At 39.3% G+C, this 18,239-nt stretch overlaps 1 protein-coding gene and 1 long non-coding RNA gene across 3 annotated transcripts in view; one reads left to right on the forward strand and one right to left on the reverse strand.

Annotated features, from left to right (window-relative positions):
* The window catches only part of WDR48 (WD repeat domain 48), a 46,439-nt gene extending 44,628 nt beyond the window's left edge, over positions 1-1,811 (reverse strand). Inside the window, exon 1 of one of the 2 annotated variants that reach the window (XM_045536413.1) lies at positions 1,730-1,811. In XM_045536413.1, the coding sequence (XP_045392369.1) occupies positions 1,730-1,777 (48 nt within the window). In that variant the 5' untranslated portion in view covers positions 1,778-1,811. The remainder of the gene's footprint in view (positions 1-1,729) is intronic. The other variant, XM_045536421.1, reaches the window with a different exon arrangement.
* A 3,292-nt stretch (positions 1,812-5,103) lies between these two features.
* The window catches only part of LOC123641129, a 62,191-nt gene continuing 49,055 nt past the window's right edge, over positions 5,104-18,239 (forward strand). The window contains exon 1 of the long non-coding RNA XR_006736227.1: positions 5,104-5,137. This is a non-coding gene — a long non-coding RNA (uncharacterized LOC123641129). The remainder of the gene's footprint in view (positions 5,138-18,239) is intronic.

Raw genomic sequence — 18,239 nt, forward strand, 5'->3', positions numbered from 1 at the left:
ACGTCCATACACAATGTCGTTTGAGAAGAAATCAATCCTTGTCGCTTCTCATGTTGCCTCTATATATAGGGACAAATTCCCCACATATTCAGAGAAAGCTCCCTGAATCTTCTCTTCAGCAAGCTAATCTTAAACAGCTCTTTCAAATGCTCTTCATAGGAAGTAGTTTTAAGCCAGTTCTTCAGTGTGATTGACGTACCTATGAAGAACAAAAGTGCTAACTGCTGAACACTAAACTAGTTTTGTACTCAGACCACTGAAGAGTGGAATTATCACCTCCCTCGTTCTACATGCACTAGCTCACATTCAGCTTATTAAAACACTCAGTTTTTCCACACCTGCTACTGTTAATTTACATCTTCCTCATCCTGTACTTTTGAATAATTGTCTTTTAAGTCTTAATGCAAGGAATTGAGAGGCCTTATTAACTACCCTTACTCCCTTAAGAAGTATACTACCAAAGTCCATAATACAACTAACTTACATTTTAGTCCTGAGGAGATATTCTCACCCCCTGGCTTGGATACTGGGGTTATTTAAATGCTGTCACTAATGTATTTTAAAAAATCACTTAACAGGGTAAGTTATTTCAGATTTTTATTAATTTTACTCAATCCAACAAGTATCTAGTGAGTGCTTAAGATACTGTACTAATCAATGTGATCAATAAAAAAAAGATGTGAACTACTCAGAAGACTACATAGTCTACAGCCTTCTGCTGGGGTTACCTCAGTGAAGGACTACTTTGTCTTGACTACCTATTAAACACTCGTCCATGTCAAGCTGTAGAACTAAGTATAATGCGGTGTTTTATAAAGTAAACTTGAGTGTTACTTATTCCTGTACCATCTCAATCCTTTCCCCCTTTTAGAGCTAATCCAAGTGCTTGGTAAATGTTTAATCAATAAATGCACCATACTGCCACTACTACATACACTATACCTGCAGGCAAACACCTGTAATAGGGCTTTTACTCCCCGAAAATAGTAAGTGGCAATAACTCTGAAACGTACCCCAAACATGGTAGGATTAAATAACTCTTTACCCTTGGATGACAAATTATAGAAACAAAGATTCAACGATGCACACAGAAGATAAAGAAATGGTGAAGACGAAATTAAATTCCAAGACAATTAAAATTATAATTTCTCCACGAACACCAGCACACTACAACGTCGTTTCCACCTCACCCAGGAGACGGCTCTCACAAAAGAGAAGGCTGGGGGGCTCCCACGTGCGGAATCCTGCACAGAAACCCCTCAGGGAAGTCCGCGCTCTGCCGCTTCGCCACGCCCCCGCACAAGCCCACTCACTCCGCCGCCGCCCCCCCGCCGGGAAGCGCTCGGAGGCCTCCGCTCCGACGAGGCGAGGCGGGGGCACAGCGCTTTTAAGAAAGGAAGGGGAAGGAGGAGGAAAGTGGGCGGGGAGCGAACCCATCCCGACCTCGCAAGCCCTTTGCTACAGGAAAGCGGCAACCAACAACCCCGGGCTCAGGACGCCGCACGCGAGGGTTGCGGGACTGGGCCCCAACTGCCAAGTCGGCCGCCCCCACGCCGCCCCTTCCTCAAGCCGTTAGCGCCGCGGCCCCACCCCTCGCCTCCGGTCGTGTCCCGCCCCGCTTGCCCCGAGCCACTACCCTAGCCGCCTGCGGCCCGAGGCATCTGCTCGATGGAGGCAGGCCCAGAGCTGCCGGCCGCGTCCGGAAGGCCGAGGAGCCAGGCTTCCATACCTGCACTTTCCTCCGCCCTGCCGTGTTCTGCCGGTGATGGGCCGCCATCTTGCATGTTGACACTCCTACGTCACTTCCGGAAGTGGCTCGTACCGGGCGGATGTCCTGCCCCTTCCCCTTTGGCCGGGGACGGTAGTGCTGCTGAAAGTAGACCGGTCGTGTGCTTTCTAGGCGCTGTTGGTTGCTGTGGCCGGTGGCCATATGGTGAGATAGATGCACCTAAAAACAAAACCCGTGTGCGGATAGAATACTGATGGAGGGAGAGCCACTTTTCGGAACCGAGGGAGGAATCTGAGTCCAACTGTTGGGTGCCCCTAAACCCTGGCTGGCACTGTTTTCCAGGCTTCTTTTCCAGAGGCCCAAGCAGGCAAAGGGAAAGCACTGAAGTACTCAGTGATGCTTGACGTAGGCGGCTGGACAGGCTGTCTCCCCCAACCCCCAGCCTTTCCTAGGTAGGCAGGGCAACCGACTGATTTGCCAGGAAGTACCTGAAAATTCGGAGAATTATAAATTGGCCTCAAAGGAGGAGAAATAGATACCTTTGCAAAGGAGGTGGCCCCCATCTTGGGGAGGAGCAAAGAATTCATTTAAATAAACGAGATACAGAGATGTTATAGGAAGGTGAAAAGGACACATCAGTTAAAATTGTTCCCAGGGACAACTTTCTGAGTTACAAACCCTGAACTGAAACTCACTTCTTGTTTAAACCATCTGTTATGTTGGGCCAGTTAGATCCTTCTGGATGAAAGTTCGACTTCAGGTGGTTTTCCTGACGCTAATTATGGGAGCTAAGGATGGTCATATTCGTTATTGTGAAAGTGAATCCTGTAGAACTGCACTGTCCAGTATGCCATCTGATAAGGCATCGACTAGTCATGTGTGGCTATTGAGCACTTGAAATACAGCTAGTATGGATTGACATATGTAATTGTAAAATACAGAATTTCAAAGACTTGGCATGAAGAAAAGAATGTAACTCATTAATAATTTTTATATTGATTACCTGTTGAAATGATAATGTTTTGGATACATTAGGGTAAATATTAAAATTAATATATTTTTAAATAATGTGGCTGTTAGAATATTCAAATTATATATGAGCCAGGCACAGTGGTGGTATGCCTCTAGTCCCAGCTACTCTAGAGGCAGAGGTGGGAGGATTTCTTGAGCCCAGGAGTTTGAGTCCAGCCTGGGGAATATAGTGAGCCCTTATCTCTTAAAAAAAAAAATTACATACATGGCTTATATGTTTCTATTGTGTAGTGTTAGTATATAAACACTTAGGAAAGTTATCTTGACAAATGCCTTGTTTTTCAAATAAAAAAATGTGAATTAGTGGAGTAAAAACTGTGGTGACAGCTTCTTTTTTTTTTTTTTTTTTTTTTGAGACAGAGTCTCACTGTGTTGCCTGGGCCAGAGTGAGTGCCATGGCGTCAGCCTAGGTCACAGCAACCTCAAACTCCTGGGCTTAAGGGATCCTACTGCCTCAGCCTCCCCAGTAGCTGGGACTACAGACATGCGCCACCATGCCCAGCTAATTTTTTTTTCTATATATATTTTTTAGTTGGCCAGATAATTTATTTCTATTTTTAGTAGAGACGGGGTCTCACTCTTGCTGAGGCTAGTCTCGAACACTTGACCTCAAGCAATCCACCCGCCTTGGCCTCCCAGAGTGCTAGGATTACAGGCATGAGCCACCACACCCGGCCTGGTGACAGCTTCTTAAGCAAAACTGTCAATGATAATTTATAGGTAAATTACCTCTACTATATTTTGTTACAGATGCATTCATTCATTTATTCATGAATTCATTCATTCAAGAAAATATTATTTAGCACCTACTAAGTGCCTGGCACTATGTTAGGTGCTGAGCAATCAGTGGTGAGTGCACAAAGTCATAGAACTTAGAGTCCCAGCAATTCATTAAACACATAAATGAATATGGAGGTAAGTAATCTGAAGAAAGATGGTTGTAAGGGAGGAAGTGATTCTTGAATCAAGACCTGAAGGATGGAGTTAACTAGGCAAGGAGAGGGAACAGCCTCAGCAAAGATCTTGGGGCAGGAGGAAGCATGGAACATTCGGGGAACTGAAGGCCAAGGCTTAGAGTACAGAGACGAAAGGAAAGAAGAATGTAGGGGCCACATGCAGTAAAATGTTTTAGACTAAAGGAAAGCTATTGAAGGGACTTAACCAGGGGAGAGAGATGATCTACATTTAAAAAAAATTATTCAACAAGTATCTATTGAGCACCCACGATGTGCCAGGCACCATGCAAGTATATTGCTCTGCATAATATGCTGGTACTTGTGAGAAATGGATCGTTATATTGTTGTAGCCCTGCTTTGAACCTGAAGAATGTCGAAGTTGTGAAGTTCTTTTAGTGGGCAGAATTTCCAGCAGTACGTCTTGATGTTCACTTTGCCTGAAAGGAGAGATAGCTATAATAATTTATGATCAATTCAGGGTCAGAGGATAATTGTTTGGCCAGTTTGTCAAGGACATAGCAAGAACAAGATTGGAGAGCTGGTGACAAGGAAGACTCAGGAAGAGATATGGTGATGGATCTCTCAGAATGAATCTTTAAGAATCACATGTATGAAATGAACTGCTCTGTGCATGAAAGTATCTTCCTTTTCCAGGCTTGGTGCTTACTCAGTGGAATCATGAATGAAATGGCAAGGGATCACCAAGCCACTTTGCTGAGTGTTTAGGTTCAGCAGCAGTGACTAGTTCTGAGTTGTTGATACATATCCTCCAGAAGGATGAGCCAGCCATGTGTAGGCAGACCTATTCCATTGGCCCTCCCCCATTATTTGGTGTGTGTGGGGTTGTTACTTGTCATTTCTAAAATATACTATAATATTCTAGATTTAGATTTTGTTCTCCCTGCTTGTTATACTTCTGCCAACACAGCCATCAAAGGGCTTACTAAATGCTGTATACACCATTATTGTATCTCATGCCATATTGTTTCTGACACACAAAAAATCACTCTACAATGAAGTAATGCATTAAGGTATTGGCCATGGCATTTATTGGTCTAATGGTGTACTCCATCACCAAGAAGCACCTTGTCTTATTAAAGCGATATTGAAGACTTAGTTGTGATGCCTTCTGGAAGATAACCCTTTTTGATGCTGTCCTGTAGGTTGCAGTACATACTCTAAACTTGTGTCCAATATTTGGCACTCTTTCTTCCTGTTCATTTGATGTATTGCTGTATAACCACCCTCAAGCATAGTGGTTTAAAACAATTACAACATTTACTTTGCTTACAAATCTGTAATTTGTGCAGGGCTTGGTGGGAACAGCTTGTCTCTGTTCCACTCTCTACTTGATGCCAGCTGGGACGACTGAAAAATTGGAAACTGAAATCATCCGAAGGTCCACTCCCTCAGATGTCTGGTAACTGATACTGGTGTTGGCTGAGTTCTTAGGTAAAGCTGTGGCTAGAACTCCTACTCATGGTCTTTCCACAGGACTGTTTGTTTCCTCTCAATGTATTAATAGTAGCTGGGTTCTAAGGGTGAACATTGCAAGAGAGAAAAACCTCATTGGAAGCTGTAATGCCTTTTCTAAACTAAAAGTGGAAGTCATGCAGTGTCACTTCAAACCACAGTCACATCAGAACTTAGTCATTAAGACTGTCAATGTCTAAGGAGAGGGAGTTAGACAACTTTTTTTATGGGAGAAGTGTCAACAAATTTGTGGATGTATTTGTAAAATTTTAATTGCTATGTAATAATTGCATGTATTTGTGGGGTAAAGGGCAATACTTTGATACCTGTATAGAATGTGTAATGATCAAATGAGGATAATTTGCATATCCGTCACCTCAAACATTTATCATTTCTTTGTGCTGGGAACATTCAATCTCTCTTCTAGCTATTTGAAAATATAGACTAAATTTTTAACTATAGTCACCCTGAAGTGCTTTGGAACACTAGAAATTATTCCTCCTATCTAACAGTACCTTCATATCTGTTAACTAACCTCCACCTAACCTTCCCTCTCCTTTACCCTTCCCAGCCTCTAGTTACCACTATTCTATTCTATGCTTCTGTGAGATCAATTTATTTAGCTTTTATGTGTGAGTGAGAACATGCAATATTTATCTCTCTGTGCCTGGCTTATTTCACTAAACATGATGTCCTCCAGGCTTATCCATGTTGCTGCAAATAGGATTTCATTCTTTTTTATGGTGGATTAGTATTTCATTGTGTATATATACCACATTTTCTTTATCTTTTCCTCTGTTGATAGATACTTAGGTTGATTCCATATCTTGGCTATTGTGAATAGTGCTGCAATAAATATGGGAATGCAGATATCTCTTCGGTATACTAATTTACTTTCCTCTGGACATATATCCCATATTGGGATTGTTGGATAATATGACAGTTCTATTTTTATTTTTTGGGGGGAATCTCCATACTGTTTTTCATAATGGCTATACTAATTTACATTCCCACCAACAATGTATATGAGTTCCTTTTTTTCTGCATCTTCACCAGCATTTGTTAATTTTTTGTCTTTTTGATAATAGCCATTCTAACACAATGAGATCTCTCATTGTGGTTGATATCTCATTATGGTTTTGATTTGCATTTCCCTGATGATTAGTGACATTGAGCATTTTTCATATATGTCTTTGCCATTTGTATGTCTTTTTCTAAGAAATAAGTATTCAAATCATTTGCCCATTTACAAAATTGGATTATTATTATTATTTTTGCTGTCAAGATGTTTTAGTTCCTAGTATATTTTAGATATTTATCCATTGCCATCTGAATACTTTATAATACTCCTACTTTGTAGGTTGTCTTTTTACTCTGTTGATTGTTTCTTTTGCTGTGTAAAGCTTTTTAGTTTGATATAATCCCATTTGTCTGTTTTTGTTTTTGCCTGTGCTTTTGATAAAAATCTTTGCCCAGACCAATGTCCTGAAGCATTTCCCCTATATTTTCTTATAGTAGTTTCATAGTTTTGGGTCTTACATTTAGGTCTTTAATTCATTTTGAGTTGATTTTGTAAATGTTGCAAGATAGGGATCTAGTTTCATTTTTCTTCATATGGCTGTCCAGTTTTCCCAACACTATTCATTGAAAAGGCTGTCCTTTCCCCAGTATATTTTCTTGGTGCCTTTGTCAAAAATTAGTTGGCTGTAAATATGTGGATTTATTTCTAGGTTCTCTATTCTGTTCCATTGGTCTATGTGTCTGTTTTTATGCCAGTACCTTGCTGTTTTAGTTACTATAGCTTTCTAGTATATTTTGAGGTTAGGTAGTGTGATTCCTCCAGCTTTGTTCTTTTTGCTCAGGATTGCTTTGGGTATTTGCAGTCTTTTGGGGTTCTGTATGAATGTTAGAAATTTTATCTATTTCTGTGAAGAATGTCATTGGTATTTTGATAGGCATTGCATTGAATCTATAGATCACTTTGGGTATTTGGTAATTTTAACAATATTGATTTAATCCAGGAATATGGATGTCTTTCCATTTTTTATGCCCTCTTCAATTTCTTTTATAATTTTAATTGTGGAGATCTTTTACCTCCTGGGTTAAATTGATTCCTAGGTATTTTATTTATTTTTTGGCTATTGTAAATGGGATTGCTTTGTTGATTTCTTTTTCAGCTAGTTTGTTATTGGTACATAGAAATGCTACTGATTTTTGTATGTCAATTTTGCATCCTATGACTTCACTGAATTTATTATCAGTTCTAATAGTTTTTTGGTGGAGTCTTTAGGTTTCTCTATGTATAAGACCATGTCACCTGAAAATAAGGACAATTTGATGTTCTGCTTTCCAGTTAGGATGTACTTTGTTTGTTTCTCTTGTCTAGTTACTTTGGCTAGAATCTCCCATACTGTGTTGAATAAGAATGGTGAAAGTAGGCATCTTTGTCTTGTTCCAGTTCTTAGAGAAAAACTCAACTTTTCACTATTTAGAATGATATTAGCTGTGGGTTTGTCATGTATGGTCTTTATTCTGTTGAGGTATGTTTCTTCTGTACCTAATTTGTTGAGAGTTTTTATCATGAAAGGATGTTGAATTTTATCAGTGCTTTTTCTGTATCTATTGAGCTGATCATATGGTTTTTATCCTTCATTCTGTTGATATGATATTTCACGTTTATTGATTTGCATATGTTGAAGCATCTTTGCATCCCTGGGATAAATTCCACTTCATTGTAGTATATAATCTTTTCAATGTGTTGTTGGATTCTTTTTTTTTTTTTTTTTTAGGGTTTTTCCTTCTATGTGCACCAGGCTTACTGACTATAGCTTTCTTTTTTTTGTTGTGTCTTTGTCTGGTTATGGTATTAGGGTAATACTGGCTATGTAGAATGAGTTTGAAAGAATTCCTCCCCTTCAATTTTTGGGAATAATTTGAGAAAAAAACATGGTTTTAGTTCTTTTTTAAATGTTTGACAGAATTTAGCAGTGAAGCCATTTTGTCCTGGACTGTTCTTTGTTGGGAGACTTTTATTTACTGCCTCAGTCTTGTTAATTGTTACTTGTCTGTTCAGGTTTTCTATTTTTTCCTGGTTCAATATTGATAGGTTTTTAAGTGTCCAGGAATTTATCCATTTCCTTTAGATTTTTCATTTTGTTGGCCTGTAGTTGTCCATGATAGTCTCCAGTGATCTTTTGTATTTCTGTAGGATTAGTTATAATATCTCCTTTTTCATTTCTGATTTTGTTTCTCTGTGTCTTTTCACTCTTTTTCTTAGTCTAGCTAGTGGTTTGTTGATTTTGTTTATCTTTTCAAAAAACCAAATTTTTGTTTTGTTTATCTTTTGTATTTTTTTTTTTTTTTGGTCTCTATTTCATTTATTTCTGCTCTGATCCTTCCTTGTTATTCTACTAATTTTAAGTTTGTTTTGTTTTTACTTTTCTGGTTCCTTGAGGTACATCATTGGCTTTTTTATTTGAAATCTTTCTACTTTTTAAATGTAGGTATTTTTGCTGTAAACTTCCTTCTTAGTAATGCTTTTGCTCTGTTTCACAGGTTTTGGTATGTTGTGTTTCTATTTTTGTTTGTTTCAAGAAATTTTTAAATTTCCTTCTTCATTTCTTCATTGACCCATTGGTCATTCAAGACCATGTTCTTTCATTTTCATATATTTTTACAGTTTCCAAAGTGTTTCTTATTTCCAAAGATTCCTAGTTTTATTCCATTGTGGTCAGAAAAGATACTTAATATGATTTTTGATTTTTTAAAAATTTGTTGAAACTTGTTTTGTGGCCTAACATATGGTCTGTCCTGGAGGAGCATGTTGTATGTGCTAATGAGAAGAATGTGTATTCTGCTGCTATTGGATAAAATGTTTTGTAAGTGTGTATTAGACCTATAGTGCAGTTTGAATCCTATATTTCTTTGTTGATTTTCTGTGTACATTATTTGTCCATTTCTGAGAGTGGGTGGTGAAGTCCCCAACTATTATTGTATTGAAGTCTATGTCTCCCTTTAGATCTAATAATATTTACTTCATATATCTGGGTGCTCTGGTGATGGGTACATATATATTCACAATTATTATTTCTCTTGCTGAGTTGATCCCTCTATCATTTATAATGACCTTCTTTGTTTCTTTTTACAGTTTTTGACTTAAAGTCTAGTATAACCATACCTCCTCATTTTTGTTTTCTGTTTGTATGGAATATCTTTTCTATCCCTTCACTTTCAGTCTATGTCTGTCTTTACAGGTGAAATGAGTTTCTGTAGGCAGCATATACAGCATATAGTTGGGTCTTTTTTTTTTTTATCTATTCATCCAGTCCATATTTTTTAGTTGAGTAATTTAATCTGTTAACATTCAAGGTTATTATTGGTAGGTGAGGACTTAACTCTTGTCATTTTGTTAATTGTTTACTGGTTGTTTTGTATATGTTCCTTTCTTCCTCTCTTATTGTTTATCTTTGCAGTTTGGTGGTTTTCTGTAGTGACAAAGTTTGATTCTCTTTCTCATTTGTGTATCTGCTCAACCAGTGAGTTTTTACTTTTGTGTGTTTTCATGATGGTAGTTATTTTCTTTCTCCCAGATGCAGAACTCCCTTAAGAGTTTATTGAAGGGTTGATCTTATTAGGAATTTTCTTAGTTTTTGCTTTTCTGGGAAAGGCTTTATTTCCCTTTCATTTCTGAAGATTAGCTTTGTTTGGTATAGTATTCTTGGCATGCAGGGTGTCTTCTCTCTTTTCCTTTCAGTGCTTTGAATATATCATCCCATTCTCTCTTGGCCTGTAAGATTCTGCTGAGAAATCTGCTGAGATTTCCTTTTCTTTGGGGCATTTTATTAGAGAATTGTTATGTTCCTTTGGAGGTGTTATATTTCCTTGTTTTGTCTTGTCTTTTTTTTTTTTTAATGTATGTCCCTCTATTGATATTTATGCCTCTGGTGGAACAATCCCCTCTTCCAATTTCCTGGAGTAGCTATTGTGGTGAAAGACTTTTTATTGTAGATGTGTCCTATAGTGTTAATTGGGTAGTGTGCTATGGCTTTTGTTCTGGGTGGATGCAGTAGTGTAGTCTCGGTGTGATTTGTAATCAATGTTAGTCTAATGAGGATTCCTTTACATGTGATTTGACACTTTTTCTCTTGCTGTTTTCAAAATTCTCTCTATGTCTTTGAGTTTTGACGCTTTGACTATAATGTGCCTTGGAGAGGACCTTTTTGGGTTGAATATATTTGGTGAATTTTGAGCTTCCTGGATCTGGATGTCTATATCTCTCTCAAGACTTGGGAAGTTTTCAGCTATTATTTTATTAAATGTATTTTCTATGCCTTTTTCCATTTCTTCACCTTCTTTAAATCCCAGAATATAAGTATTTGATTGCATTATGGTGTCCCATAAATCCTATGGGCTTTTTAAATTCTTTTTTATTCTTTTTAAGTCTGTTTTTAGTTATTTCAAAAAACCTGTCTTCAAGTTCAGAAATTGTTTTTTCTGCCTCATCTTGTCTGTTGTTGAAGCTGTTCGTTGTATTTTTTATTCCATTTTTTGAATTCTTCAACTGAAAGATTTCTGTTTGATTCTTTAAAATTATATCTATCTTACTTGAATTTCTTATTCACATCATGAATGTTTTCCTGATTTTATGAAATTGTCTTTGTTCTCTTGTATCTCATTGAGGTTTCTTAGGATTGTTATTTTTAATTTCTTTTTAGGAATTTCATAGATTTCCTTTTCTTTGGGGTCTCTATTGGAGAATTGTTGTGTTCCTTTGGAAGTGTTATGTTTCTTTGTTTTATCTTGTTTTTTTGTGTCCCTGTGTTGATGTCTGTGCCTCTGGCAGAACAATCCCCTCTTCCAGTTTCCTGGAGTAGCTATTGTGGTGAAAGACGTTTTATTGCATATGTTTCCTATAGTGTTAATTGAATAGTGTGCTATGGCTTGTTCTGGGTGGATGCAGTAGTGTAGCCTCTGCATGATTTGTAATCATTGTCAGCAGTGTCTCTGAGTGCCTCAGTGTTGTAGACTGAGGATGTTTGTGGAGGCAATGGTGTGGTTTTGCTGGGGCCAGTTCTCAGGTTATGGAGCATCACATGCCTGACATGGCAGCTTTGTTGGTTTCAGGAGGCAACATTGCCAGATGTGATGGGCACTGGGGGGTTGGTCCTCGGTCCCTCAGGTGCGCAGTGGTGTGCAGCAGCTCCACCTCTGGAGGGGGTGGGGTTGCTGGTAGTGCTAGGTGCTGGGTGGCTGGGTATGCACATTGGCTCCCCTAGTCCTGATGGTGACCTCCTACTGTGCTAGACTGCCTGCTTTCTGGAGTGTAGGGTGCTATGGGAGTTTGAGTGCTGGGGTCATGGTTCTACCACTGAGTCTAGATAGGATTGCAGCACTTCAGCCTTCTGTGTGGGCATGATCGGATATAGAGATGTAAGGGCTACTGGCTCCCAGGGCAGGATGTACTCCAGCAGTGACTCTTCCCAAAATGGCACTGTGCTATAGCAGCTTGGGTCCCTGGGAGTATGTGTGTGGGGACTCAATATGTGTTTGTGGATGTATGGTAAAACCACCACACTTCTACAGGCAAATTTAATGGATTTCGGAACAAAAGGATATTATACTCAATGGCCCACTTAAAATTTCTTTATAACTTGCATTCTCTGACATTCTGGGCTTTGCTGGTCTAGAGGTTTGTTACTAAAGAAAAGAATTCTTACAGCAAGGACTAAAGAATGATCCTTTGATTTGGAGCTGAGACTTCCATTTGACCATTTTATATGTCTTGTGTTATTAGATAAGCAAAAGGTGAAGAAGAAAGTGAAGGAGAAGATGGTTATGGTATTGGCTGGAGTGATTAACCCTGATCATCAAGCAGAAATGGATTTGCTAGTATATCTCTAAGTCAGTAGATATACCAAACACTCAGATACCTTAGAAATGGAGGTATTGGCTGAAAGTAAAGGGAACATGGAATAGCTGGTAAAGAAAGCAAGCCATAAATGGAAGTGAAGTCCTCATGATCAGGGGAAGAAATGAGAGCTGTCATCTTTACTTGTATTTTCTTTCTTGATGGGTCATGTATGGTTTTATGTGTTTTAACTTTTTTTTCTTTAGCTTTTACTTCATTATTGTATGTGGAGAGTGTTATTGTTGATAAACTTCATTATTTAGTCTATATGTTACAGAATGTAGATATGAGATCAGGACAGAACTAGAGGAGGAATGGACATCAACTGGAGGTTCTAGATTTGGAGATGTATGGATGGATGTGATAACTAATGAAACATTGGGTTGACTTCCTTGGAGAGTGACACAGTGAGTACATATTTGATTGTATGAAGGACAGTTGAAGTATTTTAAGTAGGAACTTTTTTTTTTTTTTTTTGAAACAGGGTCTTGCTCTGTTGCCCAGGCTAGAGTGAGTGCCGTGGCGTCAGCCTAGCTCACAGCAACCTCAAACTCCTGGGCTTAAGTGATCCTCCTGCCTCAGCCTCCTGAGTAGCTGGGACTACAGGCATGCGCCACCATGCCCGGCTAATTTTTTCTATGTATATTTTTAGTTGGCCAGATAATGTCTTTCTATTTTTTTAGTAGAAAGGGGGTCTCACTCTTGCTCAGGCTGGTCTCGAACTCCTGACCTCGAGTGATCCACCCGCCACGGCCTCCCAGAGTGCTAGGATTACAGGCGTGAGCCGCCGTGCCCAGCCACAACTTTTTTTTTGAAGTACAAACATTAGAAGTAATATTTATATTGGTGTTGGACAGCCAAAGGGAGGACTTTGTGTTTCACATTTTTGTGGTTCGATTTTTTTGCTGTCTACCATCTGAGTCCTCTTCATATCTTTGGGAAATTCCCCACTGTGTGTGTCTTGGTAGTGGTGAGTACTGCTTCCACTACAGATAATGAGGATGGTTGCTCACTTTTTCTTGTTTCCTTAGAGTTAAGAGTGTGTGCATGTGACCTCAGCTTGACTAATCAGATAACATCTGCAGCCTCATGAGAGACTCTGAGCTAGACCCATCCAGCTAAACTGCTCCTCAATTCCTGATCTACAGAAATTGTGTGAGATAATAAATGTTTGTTGTTTTAAGTGGCTAAGTTATAGGATAATTTGTTATGCAGCAATACATACACCTTTCCTTCCTCATGGGGAGGGGAAATGTCACAGCACCTTTACAACTGTTACAGAGATACTTTTATCTTCAATCTCCCATTTAGTTCTTTGCCTTTCCTTTTGTAACTGCCAGGAGGCTTATCCTGGCAGAATTCCTTTAAAAATCTCTTAGCATTTTCTGTATGGAAAGATTAGTATCTTTATTCAAACTGTACAAAGCCTTGACACCTATTACATTGTTCTCAGCTTTTGAGAGCTCTGCTAAAACTCCTAGACAACATGAGAAGTTTAACATTCTTTTTTATTCCTGATTTCTATTCTCATTTCTGTCCACATATAAGTATAGTTGTCCCTCAGTTTCTGTGGGGGAATGATTACAGGACCGCCAATGGATACCAAAATCAGAGGATTCTCAAGTCTCTGATATAAAATGGTATAGAGTTTTCATATAACCTATGCACATCCTGCCATATACTTTTAATAATCTCCAGATTGCTTGTAATACCTGGTACAATGTAAATTTTATGTAAATAGTTATTATACTATATTGTTTAGGGAACAATGAAAAGAAAAATAAAGTCTGTAAATGTTCAGCACAGATGCAATTTTTTGCAAATATTTTTGATCCACAGTTGTTTGAATCCGTGGATGGAGAACCCATGGATACGGAGGGACCCCTGTACTGTAATGTGTCCATAGAATCTCTCAGATTCCCTATCAGTGCCTAATGATGGCAGTGTGCCATGGTTTGGGGAGTATTCTCAAGTTAACCTTACACACCTGGAGTTATTCACATCATACAGGTTCAAGTCCCAGGTCAGCCTTTGCCCTTTGGAAATTCACATCATTTCTCTGAGCCCCAAAGGTCTTAACTGATCTGTAAAACAGCAATAACAATGCTTTTCTCACAAAATACTTCTGAGGTACATGGTAGTTCTGTTCTCTCTGAGGTTTGAAACTTTGTTTTAAACATTTCTGTGTGATAAAATAGTATATAATGTACATAAAAAAGTGTAACATAGTGAAAAAACCCACATGCATATTAAAGAGAAATTCAGTAAATTTAAAAAGTAAATAAGAGTTCTAGAAGTCTTCTGCTTCCAAATAAACCAGATTCATTCTTGTTAAATGTCGCTCTGGAGTTTGGTCCTTTCCTCTGCCTGCGACTTGAACAAGTTAATTAACTTCTCTCATCTTCAGTTTCTTTATTTGTAAGAATAAAAATGGTACCTATCTCATATGGGTCTTGTGATGTTAAAAGAGTTAATCTTAGCACCGTACCTGGTATGTAGAAAATGTTCAGTGTATTTTAGGTATTATTTTTAGTGATTGCTTTGCCCAGGAAACATTGGCAAAATGTTGTAATTTCTTAGGGTAGACGTCTCATAAATTTTATGTAATGTAAACTCTTGTAAAAGTTTTCAAGTCAACTTGAAATTTACTATCTACCGTTCTTGCCTCCTCTCTTGCTGTCACAGACTGGGAAAAAAGCTCATGAAGCAGTAAGTCCTTCTTATAGATTGTCCTGGTGCCCAAGAATGTATTTCTGGCTCCATGTTCAGTCCATTTGCTGAACAAAGTGAAAATATCCAGGTATATTTTTGTACCATATCCAGATTTTCCATCTGGTTCACCAGAGGGGAGACGTAAATGTTTTCATGGTTTTTGTTTTCTTTTGTTTGTTTGTTTAAGAGGAATTAATACATTTAAAAATTAGTTTAAAAATATGAAATCATTAGAGCCTTGGTTTACAAACGCCACTGTCTGTTAGTGATTAATGTATTAATTTGGATATTTTAAAGATGGATTTTAAAAAGAATAGCATTTTAAGACTCATTTAGGTAATGTAGAAGTGCTAAATAAACTTTTTAATGCAAGCCTGTCATGGATATAATCAGGTTCATGGAGAAATTACATAATTTCTTTATAGCATTTTAATGATTTTCTTCTAAAAAGGGTGTTATAATACATGATAGACTACAGGGCCATAATTAAGTAATTATGCAGAAGTAAAGAAAGATTATATAAGTAAAGATAGACTCAGGATGTTTATGCCCAAAGTTGTATAAAATTTTTTGTGTTGTCAGAAAGAACTCAGTTTTCAATACAGTCTTTAAAATTTCCTTTCTAAGTGGCAAGAAGTCATGTTGCTGAATGAGCCATCATTTAACAGTTCACTTGTTTCTGAACACAGTGGGAAGAAAATAGCCTTCAGTTCTTTTATCTCTTTCTGTCTATATGTTTTACTTCCCAATATTAGAAACATAAATCAGCCCATTTTCCATTCCGAAAATGCTTTGCCCTCTATCTAGCTTTCCCATGGGAGGGCAGTAGAGAACCATCCAGGCCATCCTTGATGGTGGAACTCACGGGCTCCAAGATGACAAATCGGACTTAGTACTTATTTCCCACTGATAAAAAGTCATAACCAAAGTATCTTCTCAGAAAACCTATTTTATCCCATAAAAATGCCATAATTGATCATGAAACTAAAGCAAAATTTATGTGTTTGTAAATATTTACTAAGTGGGCAAAATAAAAACAATATAAAAACTATGTGACAAATGTACTTTTTTGTGGTAGAATTTTTGTACAGGAGCTGAACTGGCTGAGGCTTCCTACAATACTAGCTCCCAAAAGTGTAGTGGATGTAAATTTTATTCCACAAACTCTGATGTGGCAAGTTAGATGTCATTTTATTAAATAGACTAGTAAATATAATTTTGAGTCACCATACAGCCAAAATTATGGAAAATTCAACATCTGTCATTGTTAAGACTCCCCTGGCCACCCTAATCTACCATAAAGTCACTCAAAGGGGTTATATACCAGGAGGCACCGAAGATCCTCAGGCCACAGTGGTTAGGGCTGAGATGCCCAGTGTCTCAGAAATATGGTCCCTTGGAAGTCTTCTCGTTTGCCTGCCATCCTTGGAGCATGCAGCGGGGTAAAGTCAAGTCTCAAATCTGTGCAAAGGCAGGAATGTTGCTACTGATTTCCAGGAGATCCTGGATTCCCCACCAGCCCCAGCAGCCCCCCAGCTCCTGCTCTGGCTGCAACAGACCTGCTTGCTTGTTGTCTAGCTTTGCTGGGAGGTGGGGGTGCAGATTTTTCTCATCTGCCCTTTCCTTGGGGGTCTATCCATCAAGGTCTAACTCTTTTCCTAGATCTTGCCTCAGCAGAGCTCAAGGCCTGGTGTCCTGTCCCCTCATGCCCTTAATTTGAAAGTTCCCTCCTTTGCAGAGCCCAGCAGCACAAGGACAGCCACATTCTGTTCCTCCTTGCCCTGCTGTTGGTTCTGTCTTCAACATGTGTCCTGGAGAGGTTCCTTTGTCTTGCTGTGGCCCAGCCCAGCATTGGTAGACCTTACACGGCATATCTTCATTTCACATGATAAAAGCATTGTTGGGTTCTACAGCTGGACCAGAAATCGCGCCTGTGTGTGTGCTGTCCGTGGATCCCCGGTCCCTGCTCTGTGCCAGGCACTCTGACAGGCACATGGTACTCAGAGATGTTAAAACTCACCTAGCCCAAATCAAACTCCCGATCTGTCCCCCACAGACTCACTCCTGCCTCATTCCCCTTCCCTGGTTCAGTAAATAGTGTCTCCATCTTTCCAGTTTTGTAGGTCAAAATCTTGGCCTTGGCCTTGACTGTTCTCCTTCTTTCATACCCCACACGCAATATGTCAGTTCTACCTACAACATCTATCCAGGATCTGCCCCTTATGCCAGCTGCATCCTAAATCCCATGGTTGAAGCCACCATCCTCTCTTCCCTGCAGTGGCACAATCACCCCCTACCCCAGCTCCCATCCAGCAGCATCCTTTCCCTGGAGTAGCACAGCAGCCTCCGTACTTGGCCCCTGTAGTCTTTTCAAATGTGGGTTCACTCTTGTCCCCCTCTGCTCATAACCTCACAATGGCTCCCTTCTTTCTCAGAGTAGAAGACCAAGTGGCCAACAGGGCCATGCGTGACCTGGGTCCCTGTGCCCCTTTTCTTTCCCCTTTACTCACTATCTCACCCACACTGGTCTCCTCACAGCTCCTCACACACAGCGGCCATGTTCCTGCCTCAGGGCCTTTGCACTTGCCATTCCCTCTGCCTGGATGCTCTCCTCGCAGACATTCACCCCTCACCTCCTCAAGTCTGTGCTCAAACATCACCTCTCAAGGAGGCGTTTCCTGACCACCCTGTTTGAAGTTGCCTTCCCATCCGTCTCACCACTTCCTGTTGCCTCCCATGTTTTATTTTCCTACATAGGACTTGTGACCACCTGACATAATATTCGTAGTTTTCCAAGTAATCCCCCATTGCAGCTGATAAGAGTCAAGTGCTTGCTATGGAAGGCCTCCTGTGGGACAGCACAGGCTCAGATGGATGCTTCCTTCCCACCTTCTTAACCCCGTTCCAATAGGCTAGCAGCGAATGGATAATTTATTTTAAAGTATGTATATAGCTTTTGTCTTACTCTAGGTGCTATTCTAAGTACTACATATATATTGATTCATAAAATTCTCAGAAGAACCTGGTGAGGTAAGCACCCTTACGTCCCTTTTACAAATGAGGAAACTGAGGCACAGAGGCTCAGTGACTCACCCAAGGTCACACAGCTAATAAGGAGAGAGCTAGGATATGAATCCAGGCAGTCTGGCTGCAAGAGTCCACACTCCCGCTATCCTTCCTCTTTTTTGTGCATTCATTCACTCGTTCATTTAATATTTATAAAGTGTCTTCTTTGTTGTTAGGTGCAAGATTTTAGAGACCAACAGATGACCAAAAAATGGCATCATGGCAGTCTAGAAGGAAATGCTGAACAAGGAAATAAAGGAAAAGGAGAAACATATTCATTCAGCAGACATTTCCTGACACCTACTATATGTCAGCTCTGCTTTAGGCATGGAAATCAGAAATAAATAAGAATTTCTACTTGTGA

Source organism: Lemur catta, chromosome 1, assembly GCF_020740605.2.
Source record: "Lemur catta isolate mLemCat1 chromosome 1, mLemCat1.pri, whole genome shotgun sequence".
Lineage (NCBI taxonomy): Eukaryota > Metazoa > Chordata > Mammalia > Primates > Lemuridae > Lemur > Lemur catta.